At 41.5% G+C, this 18,254-nt stretch overlaps 1 protein-coding gene across 1 annotated transcript in view; it reads left to right on the top strand.

The window, feature by feature from the left end:
• Window positions 1–7,546, top strand: part of NRBF2 (nuclear receptor binding factor 2) — a 35,077-nt gene extending 27,531 nt beyond the window's left edge. Inside the window, exon 4 of the mRNA XM_059170136.1 lies at window positions 6,040–7,546. Within this exon, the coding sequence (XP_059026119.1) occupies window positions 6,040–6,750 (711 nt within the window). The 3' untranslated portion in view covers window positions 6,751–7,546. The remainder of the gene's footprint in view (window positions 1–6,039) is intronic.
• Window positions 7,547–18,254: the final 10,708 nt, after the last annotated feature.

Here is an 18,254-nt window from a genome sequence, read left to right as displayed (position 1 = left end):
CACCCTGGTTATAAATTTATTTTTAGGTTTTTTAAATTTTTGATATAACTATAGATGTGACTGTTCTCTTAATTTCTGCTACTTTGATATTAGTGTATAGAAACGTGATGGATTATTGTATATTTTCTGTCTGCAACCTTACCGAAATCATTTATTCTGATACTTTTCTGGTGGCTTTTTATGGGTTTCCTGTATATAGTATTGTGTCATCTGCAAACAGTGATGATTTTACCAGTTTGGATACCTTTTATTTCTTTTTCTTACTGCTGGGGCTAGGACTTTGGTATGAAATTGAGTAAGTGGCAAGAGTTGATACCCTTATCTTGTTCCGATCTTGGAAAACTTTTAGCTTCTAACTGTTGAGTATGATGTTAGCTGTGGGTTTTTCATATATGACCTTTATTAGGTTGAATTATATTCCCTCTAAACTCATTTTGTTGAGAGCTTCTTTATGAATAGAAGTTGAAATTTGTCAAATGCATTTTCTGCATCTCTTGAGATGATTGTATGATTTATCTTTCATTTTGTTAATGTGGTATATCTGATTGATTCATCTGCAGATATTGACCATCCTTGGATCCCTGAAACAAATCTCACTAGATGGTGGTGTGGTGGATGATCCTTTTAATGTGTTGTTGATTTGGTTTGCTAATACTTCGTTGAGGATTTTTATATCTGTGTTCATCAGGAATATCAGTCTGTAATTTTCTTTTTTTTCCCTTTGTCTGATTCAGGTATTAGGATAATGCTGGCCTCATAGAATTTGGAAGCTTTTCTAGCGCTTCTATTTTTTTAATAGGTTTAGAAGGATAGATATTAACTCTTCTTAAAATGTTTGGTAGAATTCACCTCTGAAGTCATCTGGTCCTGGACTTGTTGGGAATTTTTGATTACAGATTTTGTTCAGGTACTAGTAACCAGTCTGTTTAAATTTTTCGATTTCTTCCTGCTTTAGTTTTGGGAGGTTATGTTTCTAGGAATTTATCTATTCCTTCTAGGTTGTCCAGTATGTTGACATGTAATTTTTTGTAGTAGTCTCCTAAAATCTTTTGTATTTCTGTGGTATTAGTTGTAACTTCTCTTTTCATTTCTGATTTTATATATAAGTATCCTCTTTTTTCTTGACGAGTGTTGCTGAAGTTTTATCAGTTCTGTTATCTTTTCAGAAAACCAGCTTTTCGTTTATCTTTTCTGTTTTTTAAAATGTTTCACTTATATTCACTCTGGTCTTTATTATCTCCTTCTATTTACTTTGGGCTTTGTTCTTCGTTTTCTAGTTCTTTAGGTAAAATTTTTCTTGTTTTCGAGGTTGTCAGTATCACTGTTAACTTCCCTTTTGCTTTTGCTGTCTCTCAGTCTTTGAACTGTTGTGTTTCATTGCTCCATGCCTTCTTCTGGAGTCCTCTTTTTTATTTATTTATTTTTTAACTGACCTTGCTTAGTAGCATGTTTTAGCTTCCATGTGTTTGTGTTTTTTCCAGTTTTCCTCTTGTAGTTGATTTCTAGTTATATGCTCTGGTGGTGAGAAAAGATGCTTGAAATGATTTCAGTCTTTAAATTCATTGTGGCCTAACATGTCAGCCTTCTTCTGAAGTCTGTTGTGTGTTTGAGAAGAGTGTAATTTGTTGTTTTGGGATGGATTGCTCTACACATATTTGTTAAGTCCATCTGGTCTAATGTGTTTTTCAAGGCCAGTGTTCCTTTATTAATTTTATGTCTGGATGATCTATCTCTTGGTGTAAGTGGAGTGTTCAAATTCCCTATTACTCTACTACTGTCAGTTTCTCCCTTTGTGTCTGTTAATATTTGCTTTATGTATTTAGGTGCTCCTCTGTTGGCTGCATAAATGTTGTCAGGTGTTTTCTCGTTTTTGGATTGATCCCTTTATCATTTGGAATAACTTTTTCCATTCCTCCGTTTTTAGTCTGCGTGTGTCTTTAGGTTTGAAGTCTGTCCTAGGGAACATCTACGTAGGTCTTTTTGTTTTTAATCCATTTAGCCACCCTGCCTGTTTTGATTGGAGCATTTAGTCTGTTTACATTAAACGTAATTATTGGTATATATTTATTGCTGTTAAATTGTTTACTTGTTTTGTAGTTCGCTCTCTTCCCTTGTGATTTACTTTCTTTAGTGTTATGTTTGGATTCCTTTCTCTTTGTGTCCGCTACAGATTTTGGGTTTGTGGTTACTGTGAGGTTCCTATATAATTACATGTGTATAGCTGTCTGTTTTAAGTTGGTGGTCATTTAAATTTGAATGCTTTCTAAAAGTACTACATTTTTATTTACTTTTTCACCCCCGCACATGCACATTTTATATTTTTGACATCTTTTTTATACTTTTTTTTTTTAAGATTTTACTATTTGATGGGGTTGGGGCGAGAGGGAGAGAGAGTGTGAGCACAAGCAGGGGGAGCAGCAGCAGAGGGAGAGGGAGAAGCAGGCTGCCTACTGAGCACGGAGCGCTATGTAGGGCTCTGTCAATCCCAGGACACCGAGTGGAAGAGAGGTGCTTAACCATCTGAGCCACCCAGGTGCCCCTATTTTATACCTTGTTGTTTCTGAGTCCCTTAACTAATTATAGTAGATTATGTCAACTTGGGTCTTTTCACCCTCATACTAGCTTCATCAGTGGTTGATCCACTTCCTTTTCTGTGTTTTCCCTTGCTGGCCACATTTTTTTTTTTTCTTTCATATATTTTCTTATTTCTAGTTTTGGTCTTTCCTTTTCCATTTAAAGAATTTCCCTTAATGCTTTTTGTAAAACTGGTTTAGTGATGATGAGCTCCTTTAGCTTTTGTCTGTCAGGGACACTCTTCTATCTTTCCTTCAATTCTGAATGATAGCCTTGCTGGATATTTTTGTTTTTTCCCTTTCAGCGTTTTGAATATATTGTGCTGCTCGTGGCCTGCAGACCTTTTGCTTAGAATCCAGCTGATTCTGGAAATGTTTAAATTGTAGATTTAAAACAGAGCAAGCATCCCATACTTCTCAATAACTGAACACTTTCACTCTTTGGCAGAGGATTTGCTAACTGGATTGGATTGTCTTTGTAACAACATCGTATTTTTAGGGTTCAGGATTCAGTAACTGAACACATTGACTTTTCTTTGGCAGAGGATTCCTCTCCTATGGTTACCACCAGAGAGGCCTAGCCTTCCCCGCTTTTGTAACTGGCATCTTGCTGTGATGTCAATGGAGTTGCATTAAACCTGTATAGCGACATTGGGAAAAATTGACACTTTCTGTATTCCAAGTCTTCTGATCCATGAGTGGGGCAGGTGACATCTGCCCTGGGCTCACCTCCCTGTGGTGGCTCAGAGGAGGGCTGGCCTTGGAAGGTCACTGGCATCCTGCTGAGGATGCATCCTGACTGCTCCCCTGCTTGCTTTGGGAGGAGTTCCCTCTTCTTCCCTCCCCATTTGTGACCTTGGCAGGGGGTCACCAGGGGCCCTGAACCCAGGGAATTGACAGGAAAGCTTTGCACAGACAGGAGCACCAGCCAAAAGCATTTATCTTAAAAGGCCAGAGCCTTTCTGGCGTTTAGATCATCTTGGGATTTAGGGCCTTAATTGGTCCTAAACGGAGTACTAGGAAAATAAAACACGTTCTCCATTTCCTTCCAGATACCATAATTGATTTTATTTGTTAGGATTCTAGTATTGTTACTGTGAATCAGGGCTGTGGTGTTAGAAGATCTGATAAGGTCTTTGGGGGAAAAGAGATGACCACATTTTTGGGCTGTCTTCATGGTGGTGGTCAGAAAAACACAATTCTAGACAGGAGTTTTGCACTTGCTTAAAATTTGTACCATGTGATTTGTGGTCAACGCTGTTAGGGTTTTTTGGTCTACCTCCTGTTTAGTGACAACTTGTCCAATCTGTTGCTTCTACTCTCGAAACCTGAGAATGAAACATGTGGAAATTAACCTGTCTGTGATCACTCTGTTCCAGCTGTGTCCTGCACCTCACTCGGTCACCAAATAAGAGTAGATGTGTTCAGTTACTAAGTAGTACGGGATGCTATTCTAATATTTGCACATTTCACATCAGAACTAGTGTACATTGTGTTTTCATTTCTGAAATTGCCAAACTGTGTTTCCGTGTTGCTCTGCCCGGTTGCCACAGTGGCTCCTGTGGTGGCGGATAGCAGGCTTCACACTGCTGTAGAATGTGATCACTTTGATGGTGACAGTAAAATTGATTTCTATAATAACGTCCCAGCATGTTATTTTATAATTGAGATTATACAGTTTTCATCTAAACCAGAGTGCAAACATCTGTGTAGAAATGATATAAAGTAAAACCACTCTAGACGTTAGATGTTGTTACAAAGATGAGGAAAGAGATTTACCAAAAAAATCCCCACAGAAACCTAGCTGGTAATCTTACGGGGATTCCCTTACATGTAACTAGTTGCTTTTCTCTTGCTGTTTTTAAGATTCGCTTTAATTCTTTTTAAAAAATTTAATTTTATTTAATAATTTTTTAGGGTGAGGAGGGGCATAGGCAGGGGTAACGGCAGCCAAAAAAGTGAGTTCCTGTCTCAGCAGGGGCCTAATGTGGGACTCTATCCCAGGACCCTGGGATCATGACCTGAGCTGAAGGCAGAGGCTTTAACCCACTGAGCCACCCAGGGGCCCCAAGATTAACTTGAATTTTTGACAGTTTAATTATAATATGTCTTGGTATGGATCTCTTTGGGTCAATTTTGTTTGGGGCTTTTGTTTGATTCCTGGACCTGATGTCTGTTTTCATCCCTATGTTAAGGAAATTCTCAGCTCTTTCTTTTTCGTCTTGTTGTAAAATAAAAACTATTTTTAAAACGCTCTATTCCTTTTTTTTTTTTTTTTAATTTCAGGGGTAAAATTTAGTGACTTGTCAGGTGCATGTAACACCCAGTGTTATGATGAGATCATACGTGCCCTCCTTAATGCCTATCACCCAGTTACCCCCAACCCCCCCTTATACCTCTTAGTTTGTTTCCTAGAGTTTGGTGTGTCTCATCTTATTTTTCCTTTCCTTCCCCTGTGTTCATGTGTTCTGTTTCTTTAAATTCCACATATGAATGAAATCACAAGGTATTTGTCTTTCTCTGACTTCCTCAGTTAGCATAAAACCCTCTAGTTACATCCACATCATTGAAGATGGCAAGATGTCATTCTTTTGGTGGCTGCATAGTATTCCATTGTGTAGAACTATTTCCCATCATCTTTAGCCATATATCAGTGGACATCTGGGCTCATTCCATAGTTTAACTTTTGCAGACATTGTTGTTATTCTCTGTATAAGTTTTCTTAGTGTGCTTTGTTGTCCCAGAGAGCTCTTAAATAACTGTCCTCATCCAAAAGGAGTTTTTCTTTTGATGTTGATTTTGGGTGATTTCTGCCCTTTCAGATTGCAGATCTGTTCTTCTGTATTATCTTACCTGTTTATTCCCAGTAGTGTATTTTGTATTTATTGTATTCTTCTGCTCTGCCTGGCACTTTCTTACATTATGGAGGTATCTCTCTTTGTCTCTTTGTTGACGATTTACGTTCATGCGTTTTTCTCCCAAGTACAGTGAGCATCTTTATGACCATGACTTTCAGCTGTTTATGGGGTAGATTGCTTATCTTTGTTTCATTTAATTGTTTTTCTGAGGATCTGTCTTGTTCTCTCGTTTAGAATGTGTTCTGTTTCCTTATTTTGACTGTCTATGTGTTAGGGAGTTCACCTTTGTCTTCTGGTCTTGATGGAGTGGCCTTATGTAGATGTCCTGTGGGGCTCTGAAGTGCAGTCCTCCCTAATTCCCCTTATGGCCTACATGGACCCTCTCTTTGTGTAGGGGGGGCCATGACTGCTGTGGGTGGGAGTGGCCTCTGGCCCAGCTGAGGTCTAGTACTTGTTTTGAAAAAATTTGAGGTTCTGTTGAATTGCAAATATAGTATGTAAATTTTAAGTGTTAGTCATTCAGAAAGGATAGGATCTTGGAGTGATATTCATTGGATATTACTAAAGAGACTTAAATGTTAAATGATACCTTTCCTTCTGTGTAATAGGCTCATCTGTCACTGGAATTGCAAAGGGATAGCCACATGAAACAGCTCCTCCTCATCCAGGAGAGGTGGAAAAGGGCAAAGAGGGAGGAAAGGTTGAAAGCCCAGCAGAGCACAGACAGGGAGGCGGCCACCCCGCTGCAGGCATCTCACAGGCCCTCTTCTGAGGATGCCGAGGGCCAGAGCCCCCTTCTCTCTGAGAAGTACAGCCCTTCCACCGAGAAGCATCTGCCTGAAATTCAGGGGGTCTTTGACAGGGATCCAGACACACTACTGTTTTTACTTCAGCAGAAGAGTGAGCCGGCCGAGCCGCGCATCGGAAGCAAAGCCCCCAAAGATGATAAGACAATTATAGAGGAGCAGGCGACCAAGATCGCTGATTTGAAGAGGCACGTGGAATTCCTTGTGGCTGAGAATGAAAGACTAAGGAAAGAAAACAAACAGCTAAAGGCCGAAAAGTCCAGACTTCTCAAAGGCCCAGTAGAGAAGGAGCTGGATGTTGATGCTGATTTTGTAGAAAAGTCAGAGCTGTGGAGCCTGCCACCACATTCTGAGACTGCTGCGGCCTCTTCGAGCTGGCAGAAGTTTGCCTCGAACACGGGGAAGGCCAAGGATATCCCCATACCCAATCTTCCGCCCTTGGATTTTCCGTCTCCAGAACTTCCTCTTATGGAGCTCTCGGAGGATATTCTGAAAGGATTTATGAATAATTGAAAATGGAAGGCCATAAAAAAGCTGAGAAGACAAGACAAATAATAGAGTAATACAGTTCATCCAGAAAAAAAAAAAGGGAAAACCACACAGAGGGTAACTGCAGAGATGCGCCGTTGGGGGAGAGGCAGAGGCAGCGCGGGGGCCGGGAAACGCTCACTGTGAAACGCGTCACGTGTCTGATGGGGCACTTGCGCTAAGGATTCCAGACGGGGCAGACACTAGACTCTCGGAGGCTCACTTTCTCCTGATACAAACCAAATGGCTACCTGGAATAATTTTTCGAGCAGCAGTTATTTTTCTTCAGGGTTAAAATGTATAAAAGTATGTTATGTATAATTAATCTGTAATGTCATAAATGATAATGCAAAACCTAAATAATATGGCGGCCCGAAGGGCCACCTTGTATTTGAAACATGCTTTCTATCATGCATTGACTGTATGCATTTTGTTATGCACATTTCGTTTGTTGAATAGGTGTGCAAGACACACCTTTCTAGATGAAACTCTGTGTGCCACACTTTGCACTACTCATGATATAATGAGAACCTCAAGACTATCAGGAGAAATTTAAATTTCCATTTTATGAAGAAAGGAACCAAATTGTTAGTTATGCTTTTTTTTTAATTACCAGTTTACATAATTAATCAGGGTGCATTTTAAGTTCTAACTTTTTTGTTTATTGTTTAAATGTATCATTTGAAAGTACTAAGGAAGTATCCTTTACTGATGCATGAGTGGAAGTAATGGTAGTTGGCAGTGTTTGATTGTAAGAAGTCAATAAAGTAATTGTGTTTTATACCTTTGTTGAATGTGGTCGGTAGTTGACAAGTTTTGTGTGGCTCCTCTGTTGTCAGTTCTGAATACGCATGTGAAGAGATTCAGCCAAACGATTTCTTGGTTTGTTAAAGACGTGCTTCATGATTTTGTTGTCCGTTTCTCTCACGGGGTGGTGAGAGAGAGTAAGGGAGTTGCTGAGGTTTAAATGTGCCCCTCCTCTTGCCCAGCCACACGGACAGTGCTCAGGCCGCAGGCGCTGTCCCCAGGTCCTCCTGGGCTCCGCTTGGAGCCCTGCACATGTGTACATGCGCCCTTCCTCTGCCACGTCCACCGATATTCCAGGAGCCCGAAGGAAGGGGAGGAGGAAGAGGATGGAAGCGAAACACTTGGCTGCGGGCCCCCTGGGTGTGTTTAAAGCCTAGACTTGGTACGCTGTGTGGAATTGTGGGAGTGCCAGACAGATGGACAGGCCACACTGCCTCAGAGACTGCCCTCAGGGACAGTGGGGCCGAGGGGTAGGACTGGGCTCACAAGTTTGGCAATGAAACTGGCAGAAGTAGGATGAGATGAAGTCGAGCTTGCGGAGGCCATGCTTTTATCATGTCTCATCCTGCTGCCGGTGAAACCAAAAATAAATTAACTTCTTAAAACTAAGACTTCTTCCTATTTTGTTCAAGTTACATCAGTTTGTCTGCCTCGGTGTTGTAATATCCCAGATTCAGAATATTGTGCTTGCCTAACGTTCTTCACAAAACTTGAAATTTAAAAGTTTGTGCCCCAGGGTTGCCTGGGTGGCTCGGTGGGTTAAACGTCAGACTCCTGATCTCAGCTCAGGTCATGATCTCAGGGTCTTGAGTTCAAGCCCCACGTCTGGTTCCAGGCTGGCCATTGAGCCTGCTTAAGCAAAATAAAACTTAGCCACCTCACCATTTCTCTCGAAACCGAGCTTTGCTGTATTTTGACCTGAACCTTTTCCTTGCCCAAGACCGGTGTGCCCTGGCTCCCTTCCTCTGCTCCCTTTCTGCACTTGGACTTCTGTTCTCTCAGGTCCCCCCGTTCTAAGTGTCTCCAGAGCAAACACATTGGTGTGAAGCCCTCACACTAGTTCGTATTCTGGTTTATCTGGTTCAGTTTTGTATTTGAATCTATTAATAGAATGTACGTGCCTCTTGACCACCATGGCTGGCACCTTTGCAACATCCTAGTGGTGTCTTCCATAGAGCAGACGATGAAATAACCACTTGTTTTATTTAAGACCCAGCTTCTGGGCTCATGGCCCCCTCTACTAGCTGCTAGTGTCGTGAGTTCTGGGTCTTCATTTAGCTTAAGGCACTGAATGGGATTTAGGAATAGCTTGTGTCCATGGAATGACAACGCATTCTGCTTGTCCGGATGCTTAGGGGGCTCTTGTTCTAACTTGCTCGGTAATGGCGTCTCGCTGCCGAATGCAGGAAACTGGCTGCCTCCGTGTTAGAAAGGCCAGAAAGTTCTTTCTTTCAGCTCTTCACAGAAGGACAAAAACATTTCTTTCAGCTGGTAAGTGGTGTGTAGTAAGTCTCAGCCCTCCTGCTATGGTAACCACAGGTCTCATCCCTCCTGCCTGGAAACGGGGCGTAAGAGAAGGCGGAAGAAATTATATTTTCAAGATCTTTCCTTTAGAGCCATTGTCTGTCCCTCATGTTTTATCAAGGTTATTGAAATAATGAAAACACTTTGTCTCTAAATTCAGAATGCTAAATCTATGATGTTCTGCTTTTAACATTTTGTAGGGTTTTTTTTTATATATATTTTGTCATAATTTTTAAAGCCTTTAAGACTTGTGACTTTATAAAGAAATAAAATTGAGGCCCAGAAGGTTATGACTTGCATTGAAGTTTTATCCCAGCTTGAGAGCAGAGCCAGGAGGAAAGTGGTCCACCAGGTCTGTGCTGCTGCTCCGGCCGAGCTGGCTGGTCTCCTACTTGTGCTAAGTGACCTGGTCATTCACATTTCTCCACAGGCGCACACTGTATCCCTGTGCCTCAGCTACTCTGCTTCCCCAGGAGAAGTTGGGGACCGCCTGCTGAAAGGTGGCTGTCCCAGCCCTCAACTGTAAAATGCCTCATCTCCTGCTTTCTGTGGGGTCCCTTTTCATTTGTGGGGAGTTGAGTCAAGTTTTGTTGTTCTAGAAGGTGAAGATAAAGATAAAATAGTAGCTCGAGGCAGATGGTTATAACATATTTGAAGAGTCAAGGGCTTATGAACTGTAATTATAGAGCTATTACTGGGTCATTTTAGACCGGTAGGCTACAGATGTGAAGATCAAAAGTGAACACTATTATATTATTTGTCATAATCCCAGTGCAGCCTAACTGGAGAGCTCTGCAGGAGCAAGTGGCATGGTTTAAAAAAGATGAGCAGCTTCAAGATTGTCAATTATGTCCAGTTCGAAAGTATCCTTTAAGGGTCACTGCTGAACAAGTGAGCAGTGCCATCTAGTGGATGGCGAGAAGCTTTTCTGGGTCTTGTTAGGTCAAAGGGGGAGTGTAGGCAGCAGAGGTTAAAAAAAAAAAATCCTTAATTGGTCACTAGTAAATACCTCATATTTAAATGCTCCTCTAGTATTTAGTAAATATTTATTTAGTAAATAAATATTCGAGTCATTTGTAGATATGTGGAGACCAAAAAAAAGCCTCAACTTAAGTCAGTGTAATCAGGCACCAGATACTTAGCTTTCCTTCTGCCACTGAAACTATAAAGAAGCTAGTGCAGCCTTCACGGGAGAAGCAAGACGATCACAGGATGGGGAAGTGGCTTTCTCGGTAGAGAACAGCATGAACAAGAAAGTACAGAGTCAGAAATGGGAAAGACCTTGGTCAGAATCATCACAGCAAGGCAAGTAGAAATCTGGTGGAGGCTCATGCAGATTGTCCTTTCCTAAAAGTGAGGGGGTCGGGATCAAGTCCTGGTCTTGAGGAGTAGAAAATATTTGGAATATGCTCTCAAGGCTAGAACTGCTCAGTAGCCCAAAGGATCCTAGCGGCTGGGGTCAGTTTTTGTGGTCCTTAGCCTGCTTCTCTGTTACTAGGTTGGAAAAAGAGGACAGGGTATTCTTGTTATGACATAGGGATAAAAACTGAAGGAATCAAGAATACAAATGAAAATATCTTTAAGGTTACCAAACAGTCCCAAGATACACAAAGGATACAAGACAGGTTAGGGTAGGACTGAGGTACTAAAGCCTCATGAGGGGTTTCCAAAGGTAAAGGATACTTTCTAGGAGGTTGTAATCTGGAAAGGGGGTTCTTGGTTTGAGGAACCAGACAACGTTTAGGCCAATGCTCCTTTGAAGTCAATTCTGCAAAGAATAATTTTGCTGCTGAGGGTATTATGAAGTCCCAGAGCCTCTTTTGCCGCCAGTAGATCTTTTACTGGTTTTGGATTAGATAATTCTTTTATGAGGAAATGGCTGTTCAGGGAGGGGCCTGGCTATTTGAAACAGATGTATCTGTTTCAGATGTTCTGCCCTCCGACCCTTTAGTTTTAGAGTTAAAACTAAATTATGGGGTGCCTGGGTGGCTCAGTGGGTTAAGCCACTGCCTTCAGCTCAGGTCATGATCTCAGGGTCCTGGGGTCGAGTCCCACATCAGGCTCTCTGCTCAGCAGGGGGCCTGCTTCCCTTCCTCTCTCTCTGCCTGCCTCTCTGCCTGCTTGTGATCTCTCTCTGTCAAATAAATAAATAAAAAAATCTTTAAAAAAAAACAAAACTAAATTATGGAGGCAGCAAGAAATTGAGTGGGACAAGGGTCACAGACCCGTTTTTAATCTTTAGGTAGTTTTCATTTATTTAAATACCCAACACTGGGGTGCCTGGGTGGCTCAGTAGGTTAAGCCTCTGCCTTCGGCTCCGGCCATGATCTCAGGGTCCTGGGATCGAGTCTCGTATGGGGCTTTCTGCTCAGCGGGGAGCCTGCTTCCCCCCTCTCTCTGCCTGTTTCTCTGTCTACTTGTGATCTCTCTCTCTCTGTCAAATAAATAAATAAAATCTTTTAAAAAATACCCAACACTTTTAAAAGTTTTATTTGTCAGAGAGCCCAAGCAGGAGGAGCAGCAGGCAGAGAGAGAGGCAGGCTTCCTGCTGAGCAGAGAGCCTGATGCTGGGCTCAAGCTCAGGACCCTGGGATCATGACCTGAGTTGAAAGCAGCCGCTTAACCGACTGAGCCACCCAGGTGTCCCTAAAATACCCAACACTTCGAATACTGTAAGTTCTAGAAGGACCTTTGTTCTGCACTCTAAAAGTTGATTGAGATTTCTGGGGAAGATGGTGAAGTAGGAGGACCCTAAGCACACCTTGTCCCACAGGTACAACGAGGTAACACAGCAGTGTAAATAGCCCAGAAAACGACCCACAGACCGGCAGAACAGACTTCACAGCTCAAGGTAGAGAAGAGGGTAGGAAGGGTGGCGTGATGTGGTCCAGTGTAAGGGGACCTGTGCGATTGTCCACGGTAGGAGGGCACTCGGTGTATAAAGAGGAGAGAAACAGACCCTCACAACAAGCACCCCCAGGCATTGGAACCCGCACAGGGAAGACAAATTCCCAAAATGTTTGGCTTTGAAAACCAGAGGGCCATAATTTTGTGAGTTCTTAGTCTGCAGGGCCTAAACCTGCAACTTGGAGAATCAGTCGGCTCAGCTCTGGGAGAACCAGGGAGGCAAGAGAAAACGGAGTCCCCACGTGGAGAGCACTTCAAACAGCCCTGCAGAGACTGCATGGAAGCAGCGATTTGAAAACCTCTGGGGCACTGGGGCACGTAGGAGGATTTGTTTACCAATCTCCAGAGTGCATGCTGGAGGGGCAGGGACTGAGAGACTCCTCCCAGAACCAAGGACCTAGTGGGTGCCATTCCCCCCCCACCCCACCACCAGCCCAGACACCTGCAGGAGCCAGTGCTGTGCCAACACTCACTACCTAACTTGCTAACAGCAGGCTCCACCCCCATATGCCCCTTTGGACATGCCCCCTCCAGGCAGGCCTCCTCTCCAGGTCCCCTCCCAAAGCACACCTGTGCACAGCTTGCTACCGTTGTTCATCCTGCCCCTGCCTTCTGCAGATCTGACCCCTCCAATATGTCTTGGGCAGGAGTTTATTCAAAGAGGAGCCAGAAGCCTGGAATGGGGCAAGCAGTCCCAACAGGGACAAGTACCCTCCAAGGTGACTCCTGCCCTGGGCACAGGGTAAGATGAGCACACACACTAGTCAGACTGTGGCTCAGCAGTGGGCTGGGGGGCAAACCACTCATCTGACTGCAGACCCCACCCACTAATGAAGGTTTTTCAGGGGACAACATAGGAAGAGCTGCCCTCAGTTTGATGTTACTGCATCTCTGCAAAAATGCCTGGTCTGACTCAATGCCACTGGATAAATCGACTTCAAAACAAAAGACTAGAACAAGAGAGAAAGGACATTATATAACCATAAATCTAACAGCCCGGCAGGATGACAGGACAATTGTAAATATGCACCCAACATGGGAGGCAGCCAAATACAAAGCAGCTAATAAACATAAAGGAAGTAATTGATAGTAATACAGTAATGGTACGGAAGTTTAACACCCCACTTACATCAACGAACAGGGAAAGGGTGGCTTTGAATGACACACTGGACCAGATGGATCCAACAGGTACAGTCAGAACACCCCTTCCTAAAACAGTAGAATACACATTCTTTTCAAGTACACATGGTACATTCTCCAGAATCAATCACATCATAGACCACAAAACAAGTCTCAACAAATTCAAAGAGACTGAAGTCATACCATGCATCTTTTCCAACTACAACATTGTAAAACTAGAAATCAACCTCAAGAAAAAATCTGGAAAGAGCACACATACATGGGGATTAAATACCATGCTACTAAAAAATGAATGGGTCAACCAAGAAATCAAAGAGGAAATTAAAAAATATATGGGGGGGCACCTGGGTTGCTCAGTGGGTTAAAGCCTCTGCCTTCAGCTCAGGTCATGATCCTAGGGTCCTGGGATTGAGTCCTGCATTGGGCTCTCTGCTCAGCGGGGAGCCTGCTAAACACCCCCACCTCCCCCCAGCCCCGTCTACCTCTCTGCCTACTTGTGATCTCTCTCTGTCAAATAAATAAAATCTTAAAAAAAAAAAAATACATGGAGACAAATGAAAACACAGTGGTTCAAAATCTTTGGATGCAGCAAAAGTAGTTCTAAGGGGAAAGTATATAGCAATACAGAATCAAGAAAAGTCTCAAGTAAAACAACCTGACCTTACACTTAAAGGAGTTAGAAAAAGAAGAACAAACAAAATGCAAAACCAGAAGGAGGAGGGAAAGGAGATGAGAGGAGAAATAAAGGAAATTCAAACTAAAAACCAATAGTACAGATAATAAAAATCAGGAACTGGTTGTTTCAAAAGATCAACAAAATTGATAAGCCTTTAGCCAGACTCACTAAAAAACAAAAAGCAACAAAAAGAGGACTCAAAATCAGAAATAAAACAGGAGAAATACGACCAAAGAAATACAAAGGATTATAAAGGATTATTACAAAAAATTATATGCCAACAAATTGGACAATGTAGAAGAAATGGATAAATTCCTAGAAATATATAACCCTCCCAAACTGAAACAGTAAGAAATTGAAAATTTGAACAGACTCATTACCAACAATGAAATGGAATCAGATGGCTTTACAGGTGAATTCTACCAAACGTTTGATGAAAAGTGAATACCTATTCTTCTCAAACTGTTCCAAAAAATAGAAGAGGAAAGGAAGCTTCGAAATTTATCCTATGAGGCTGGCTTTCCTCTTATACCAAAGCCAGATAAAGACACTACAAAAAGAACTACAGGCGTTTCCGTAGTGTAGCGGTTATCACGTTCGCCTCACAAAAAGAACTACAGGCCAAAATATTTCATGAACACAGATGCAAAATTCCTCAACAAAATATTAGCAAACCAAACCTAACAATGCATTTTTAAAAAGTCATTCACCAGGGTGCCTGGGTAGCTGTTGGTTGAGCGTTGGCCTCTTGGTTTCGGTTCAGGTCATGATCTCATGGGTCATGAAATCCAGCCCAGCCAAGCACTCTTGCTCAGCAGGAAGTGTGCTTGAAGATTTTCTTCCTCTGCCCCTCCCGCCATGCACGCATGCGTGTGCGCACACACATACTCTTTCTCTCTCAAATAAATCTTTTTTAAAAAAAGTCGTTCACCATGATCAAGTGGAATTCATTTCCAGGGATGTAGGTGGGTTCAATATTTACACATCAATCAACGTGACACAGCTCATCAACAAGAGAAAAGATCAAAACCATGTGATCATTTCAATAGATGCAGAAAAAGCACCTGATAAAGTACAGCATCCATTCATGGTTTAAAAAAGCCCTTAACAAAGTAGGTTTAGAGGGAATATTCCTCAACATAATAAAGGCCATTTATGAAAACCCACAGCTAACAATATCATACTTAATGGTGAAAAATGGAGAGCTTTTCCCCTAAGGTCAGGTGCAAGGCAACAAGCCTGTTCACTCCCTTTTATTCAACCTAGTACTGGAAGTCCTAGCCACAGCAATCAGAAAAGAAAAAGGAATAAAAGGCATCTAAATCAATAAGGGAGAAGTAACACTTTCACTGTTTGCAGATGACATGATATTCTATACAGAAAATCCTGAAGACTCCCCCCAAAGCTATCAGAACTAATAAATGAGTTCATAAAGTCTCAAGATACAAAGCTGATAAACAAAAATTTCCATACACTACTAATGAAGTAGCAGAAAAAGAAGTTAAGAAAATAATCCCATTTACAATATTACCAAAAGTAATAAAATACCTAGGAAGATGCTTAGCCAAGAAGGTGAAAGACTTATACTCTGAAAACTATAAAACACTGATGAAAGAAACTGATGATGATTCAAACAAATGGAAAAATATTCCATGCTCATGGGCTGGAAGAACTATTACTGTTAAAATGTCCATACTACCCAAAGCAATCTACAGATTCAATGCAATCCCTATTAAAATGCTAACAGCATTTTAACAGAGCTAGAGCAATTAATCCTGAAACGCGCAGGGGACCACAAAAGACCCCGAAGAGCCAAAGCAATCTTGACAAAGAGGAACAAAGCTGGAGATATCACAGTTCAGAGTTCAAGAAATACTACAAAGCTGTAGTAATCAGTATGGTACTGGCACAAAAACAAATGCATAGATTAATGTAACAGAAATAAACCCAGAATTATTTGGTCAATTAATCCTTGACAATGAAGAATGAAACTGGGCCACTTGCTTATACCATACACAAAAATAAACTCCAAATGGACTAAAGACCTAAATGTGACACCTGAAACCATAAAAATCTTAGAAGAGAGCACAGGCAGTAAATTCTCTTTCACTGGCTCTAATAACATTTTTCTAGGTATGTCTCCTGAGGCAAGGGAAACAAAAGCAAAAATAAACTATTGCAACTACCAACAAAATAAAAAGCTTCTGCATAGCAAAGGAAAAACCAACAAAACTAAGACAACCTACTGAATGGGAGAAGAAATTTGCAAAATCTATAAAGAACTTATACAACTCAACACCAGAAAAACGAGTAATCCAATTAAAAAATGGGCAGAAGGGTGCCTGGGTGGCTCAGTGGGCTAAGCCTCTGCCTTTGGCTCAGTTCATGATGTCAGGGTCCTGGGATCAAGCCCCGCATCAGGCTCTCTGCTCATCAGGGAGCCTGCTTCCCCACCTCCCACCCCCTGCCTACTTGTGATCTCTGTCAAATAAATAAAATCCTAAAAAAAAGGGGGGGGGGGAAGACATGAACAGATGTGTCTCCAAAGAAGACAGAAGATGGCTGACATAGGAATATCACTTCACATCATATTGCAAAGAATGGTTAAAATAAACACAAGAAACAACAATTGTTGATGAAGATGTGGATAAAAAGGAATCTTCTTGTACTGTTGGTAGGAATGCAAACTGGTGTAGCCAATGTGGAAAACAGTATGGAGCTTCCTCAAAAAGTTATAAATAGGACTACCCTATGGTCCAGTACTTCTAGGACTAGATATTTACCCCCAAAGTACAAAAACGCTACTTTGTAAAGATATATGCACTGGGTATGTTTATTGCAGCATTATTTATAATAGCCAAATTATGGAAGTAGCCTAAGTTGCATTGATAGATGATTGGATAAGATGTGGTAGAAATATATAGTGGAATATTATTTGGCCATAAAAAGGAACTAAATCTTGCCATTTGCAACAACACGGATAGATCTATAAAGTATAATGCTAAGTAAAATATGTCCGAGAAAGAGAATTACCATATGATTTCACTAATATGGAATTTAAGAAAACAAATGAACAAAGAAAAAAGAGACAAACCAAAAAACAGACTCTTAACTGTAGAGAACAAATTGATGGTTACCAGAGGGGAGGTGGGCGGGAGGATGCGAGCAATAGGTGATGGGGAAGAAGAGTACCCTTCTCATGATAAGCACCGAGTACAGAATTGTGTAATTGCTCTAGGGTATGCCGGAAACTAACAGAATACTGGATGTTAACTATAGAGGAATTAAAATTTTATAAACTTATTAAAAATGTTGATTGAATAGGATACTTGAGGTATTTGTTGAATTTTTAAAATGTAGGCTCATTTATTGGAAAACTGCCAACATAATGAATAGGCTCACAATTCAAGACCGAGATTTGGACTTAGGCTATTTTTGTTTTATTTTAAATTACTTTAGAACATTTCTTAAGGGGCACCTGGTAGCTCAGTGGGTTAAGCCTCTGCCTTCTGCTCAGGTCATGATCTCAAGGTCCTGGGAACCCCACACTGGGTGCTCTGCTCAGCCGGGAGCCTGCTTTTCCCTTTCTCTCTGCCTGCCCTTTTACGTACTTGTGCTATCTCTCTTTCTCTCTCTGTCAAATAAATAAAAAATATTTTAAAAAATTTCTTAAAAGTAATCTTTACACCCAATGTGGGGCTCAAACTCATGACCTCAAGATCGAGAGTTGTATGCTCTAATGACTGAGCGAGTCAGGCACCCCTATCTTTGGCTATTTTAATTTTTTTCATTCTGTTTTTAAGTTATTATTTTTTAAGTAACATATAATGTATTATTTGTTTCAGGGATACAGGTCTGTGATTCATCAGTCTTACACAATTCACAGTGTTCACCATAGCACATACCCTCCCCAGTGTCCATCACCCAGCCACCTCATCCCCTCTAGCAATTGTTTGTTTCCTGAGATTAAGAGTCTCTTAGGGTTTGTCTCACCTCTCTGGTTTCATCGTTTCATTTTTCCCTCTCTTCCCCTATGAGCCTCTGTCTTTTTTTTTTTAAAGATTTTATTTATTTATTTGAGAGAGAGAGAGAGAGAGAGAGAGCATGAGAAGGGGAGAGTCAGAGGGAGAAGCAGACTCCCCACTGAGCAGAGAGCCCGACGCAGAACTCGATCCCAGTACTCTAGGATCATGACCTGAGCAGAAGGCAGTCGCTTAACCAACTGAGCCATCCGGGCATCCCTGATCCTCTGTCTTGTTTCTCAAATTCCTCTTATCAGTGAGATCATATGGTAATTGTCTTTCTCTGATTATTTCGCTTATCCACATTGTTGCAAATGGCAAGATTTCATCTTTTTGATGGTCGAATAATATTCCATTGTTTGATACACACACACCCCCCCCCACCCAACCACCCCACATCTTCTTTATCCATT

This window comes from Mustela lutreola, chromosome 4, assembly GCF_030435805.1.
Source record: "Mustela lutreola isolate mMusLut2 chromosome 4, mMusLut2.pri, whole genome shotgun sequence".
NCBI lineage: Eukaryota > Metazoa > Chordata > Mammalia > Carnivora > Mustelidae > Mustela > Mustela lutreola.
The sequence above is the reverse complement of the archived record's forward strand: the minus strand, read 5'-3'. Positions and strand labels throughout refer to the sequence as shown.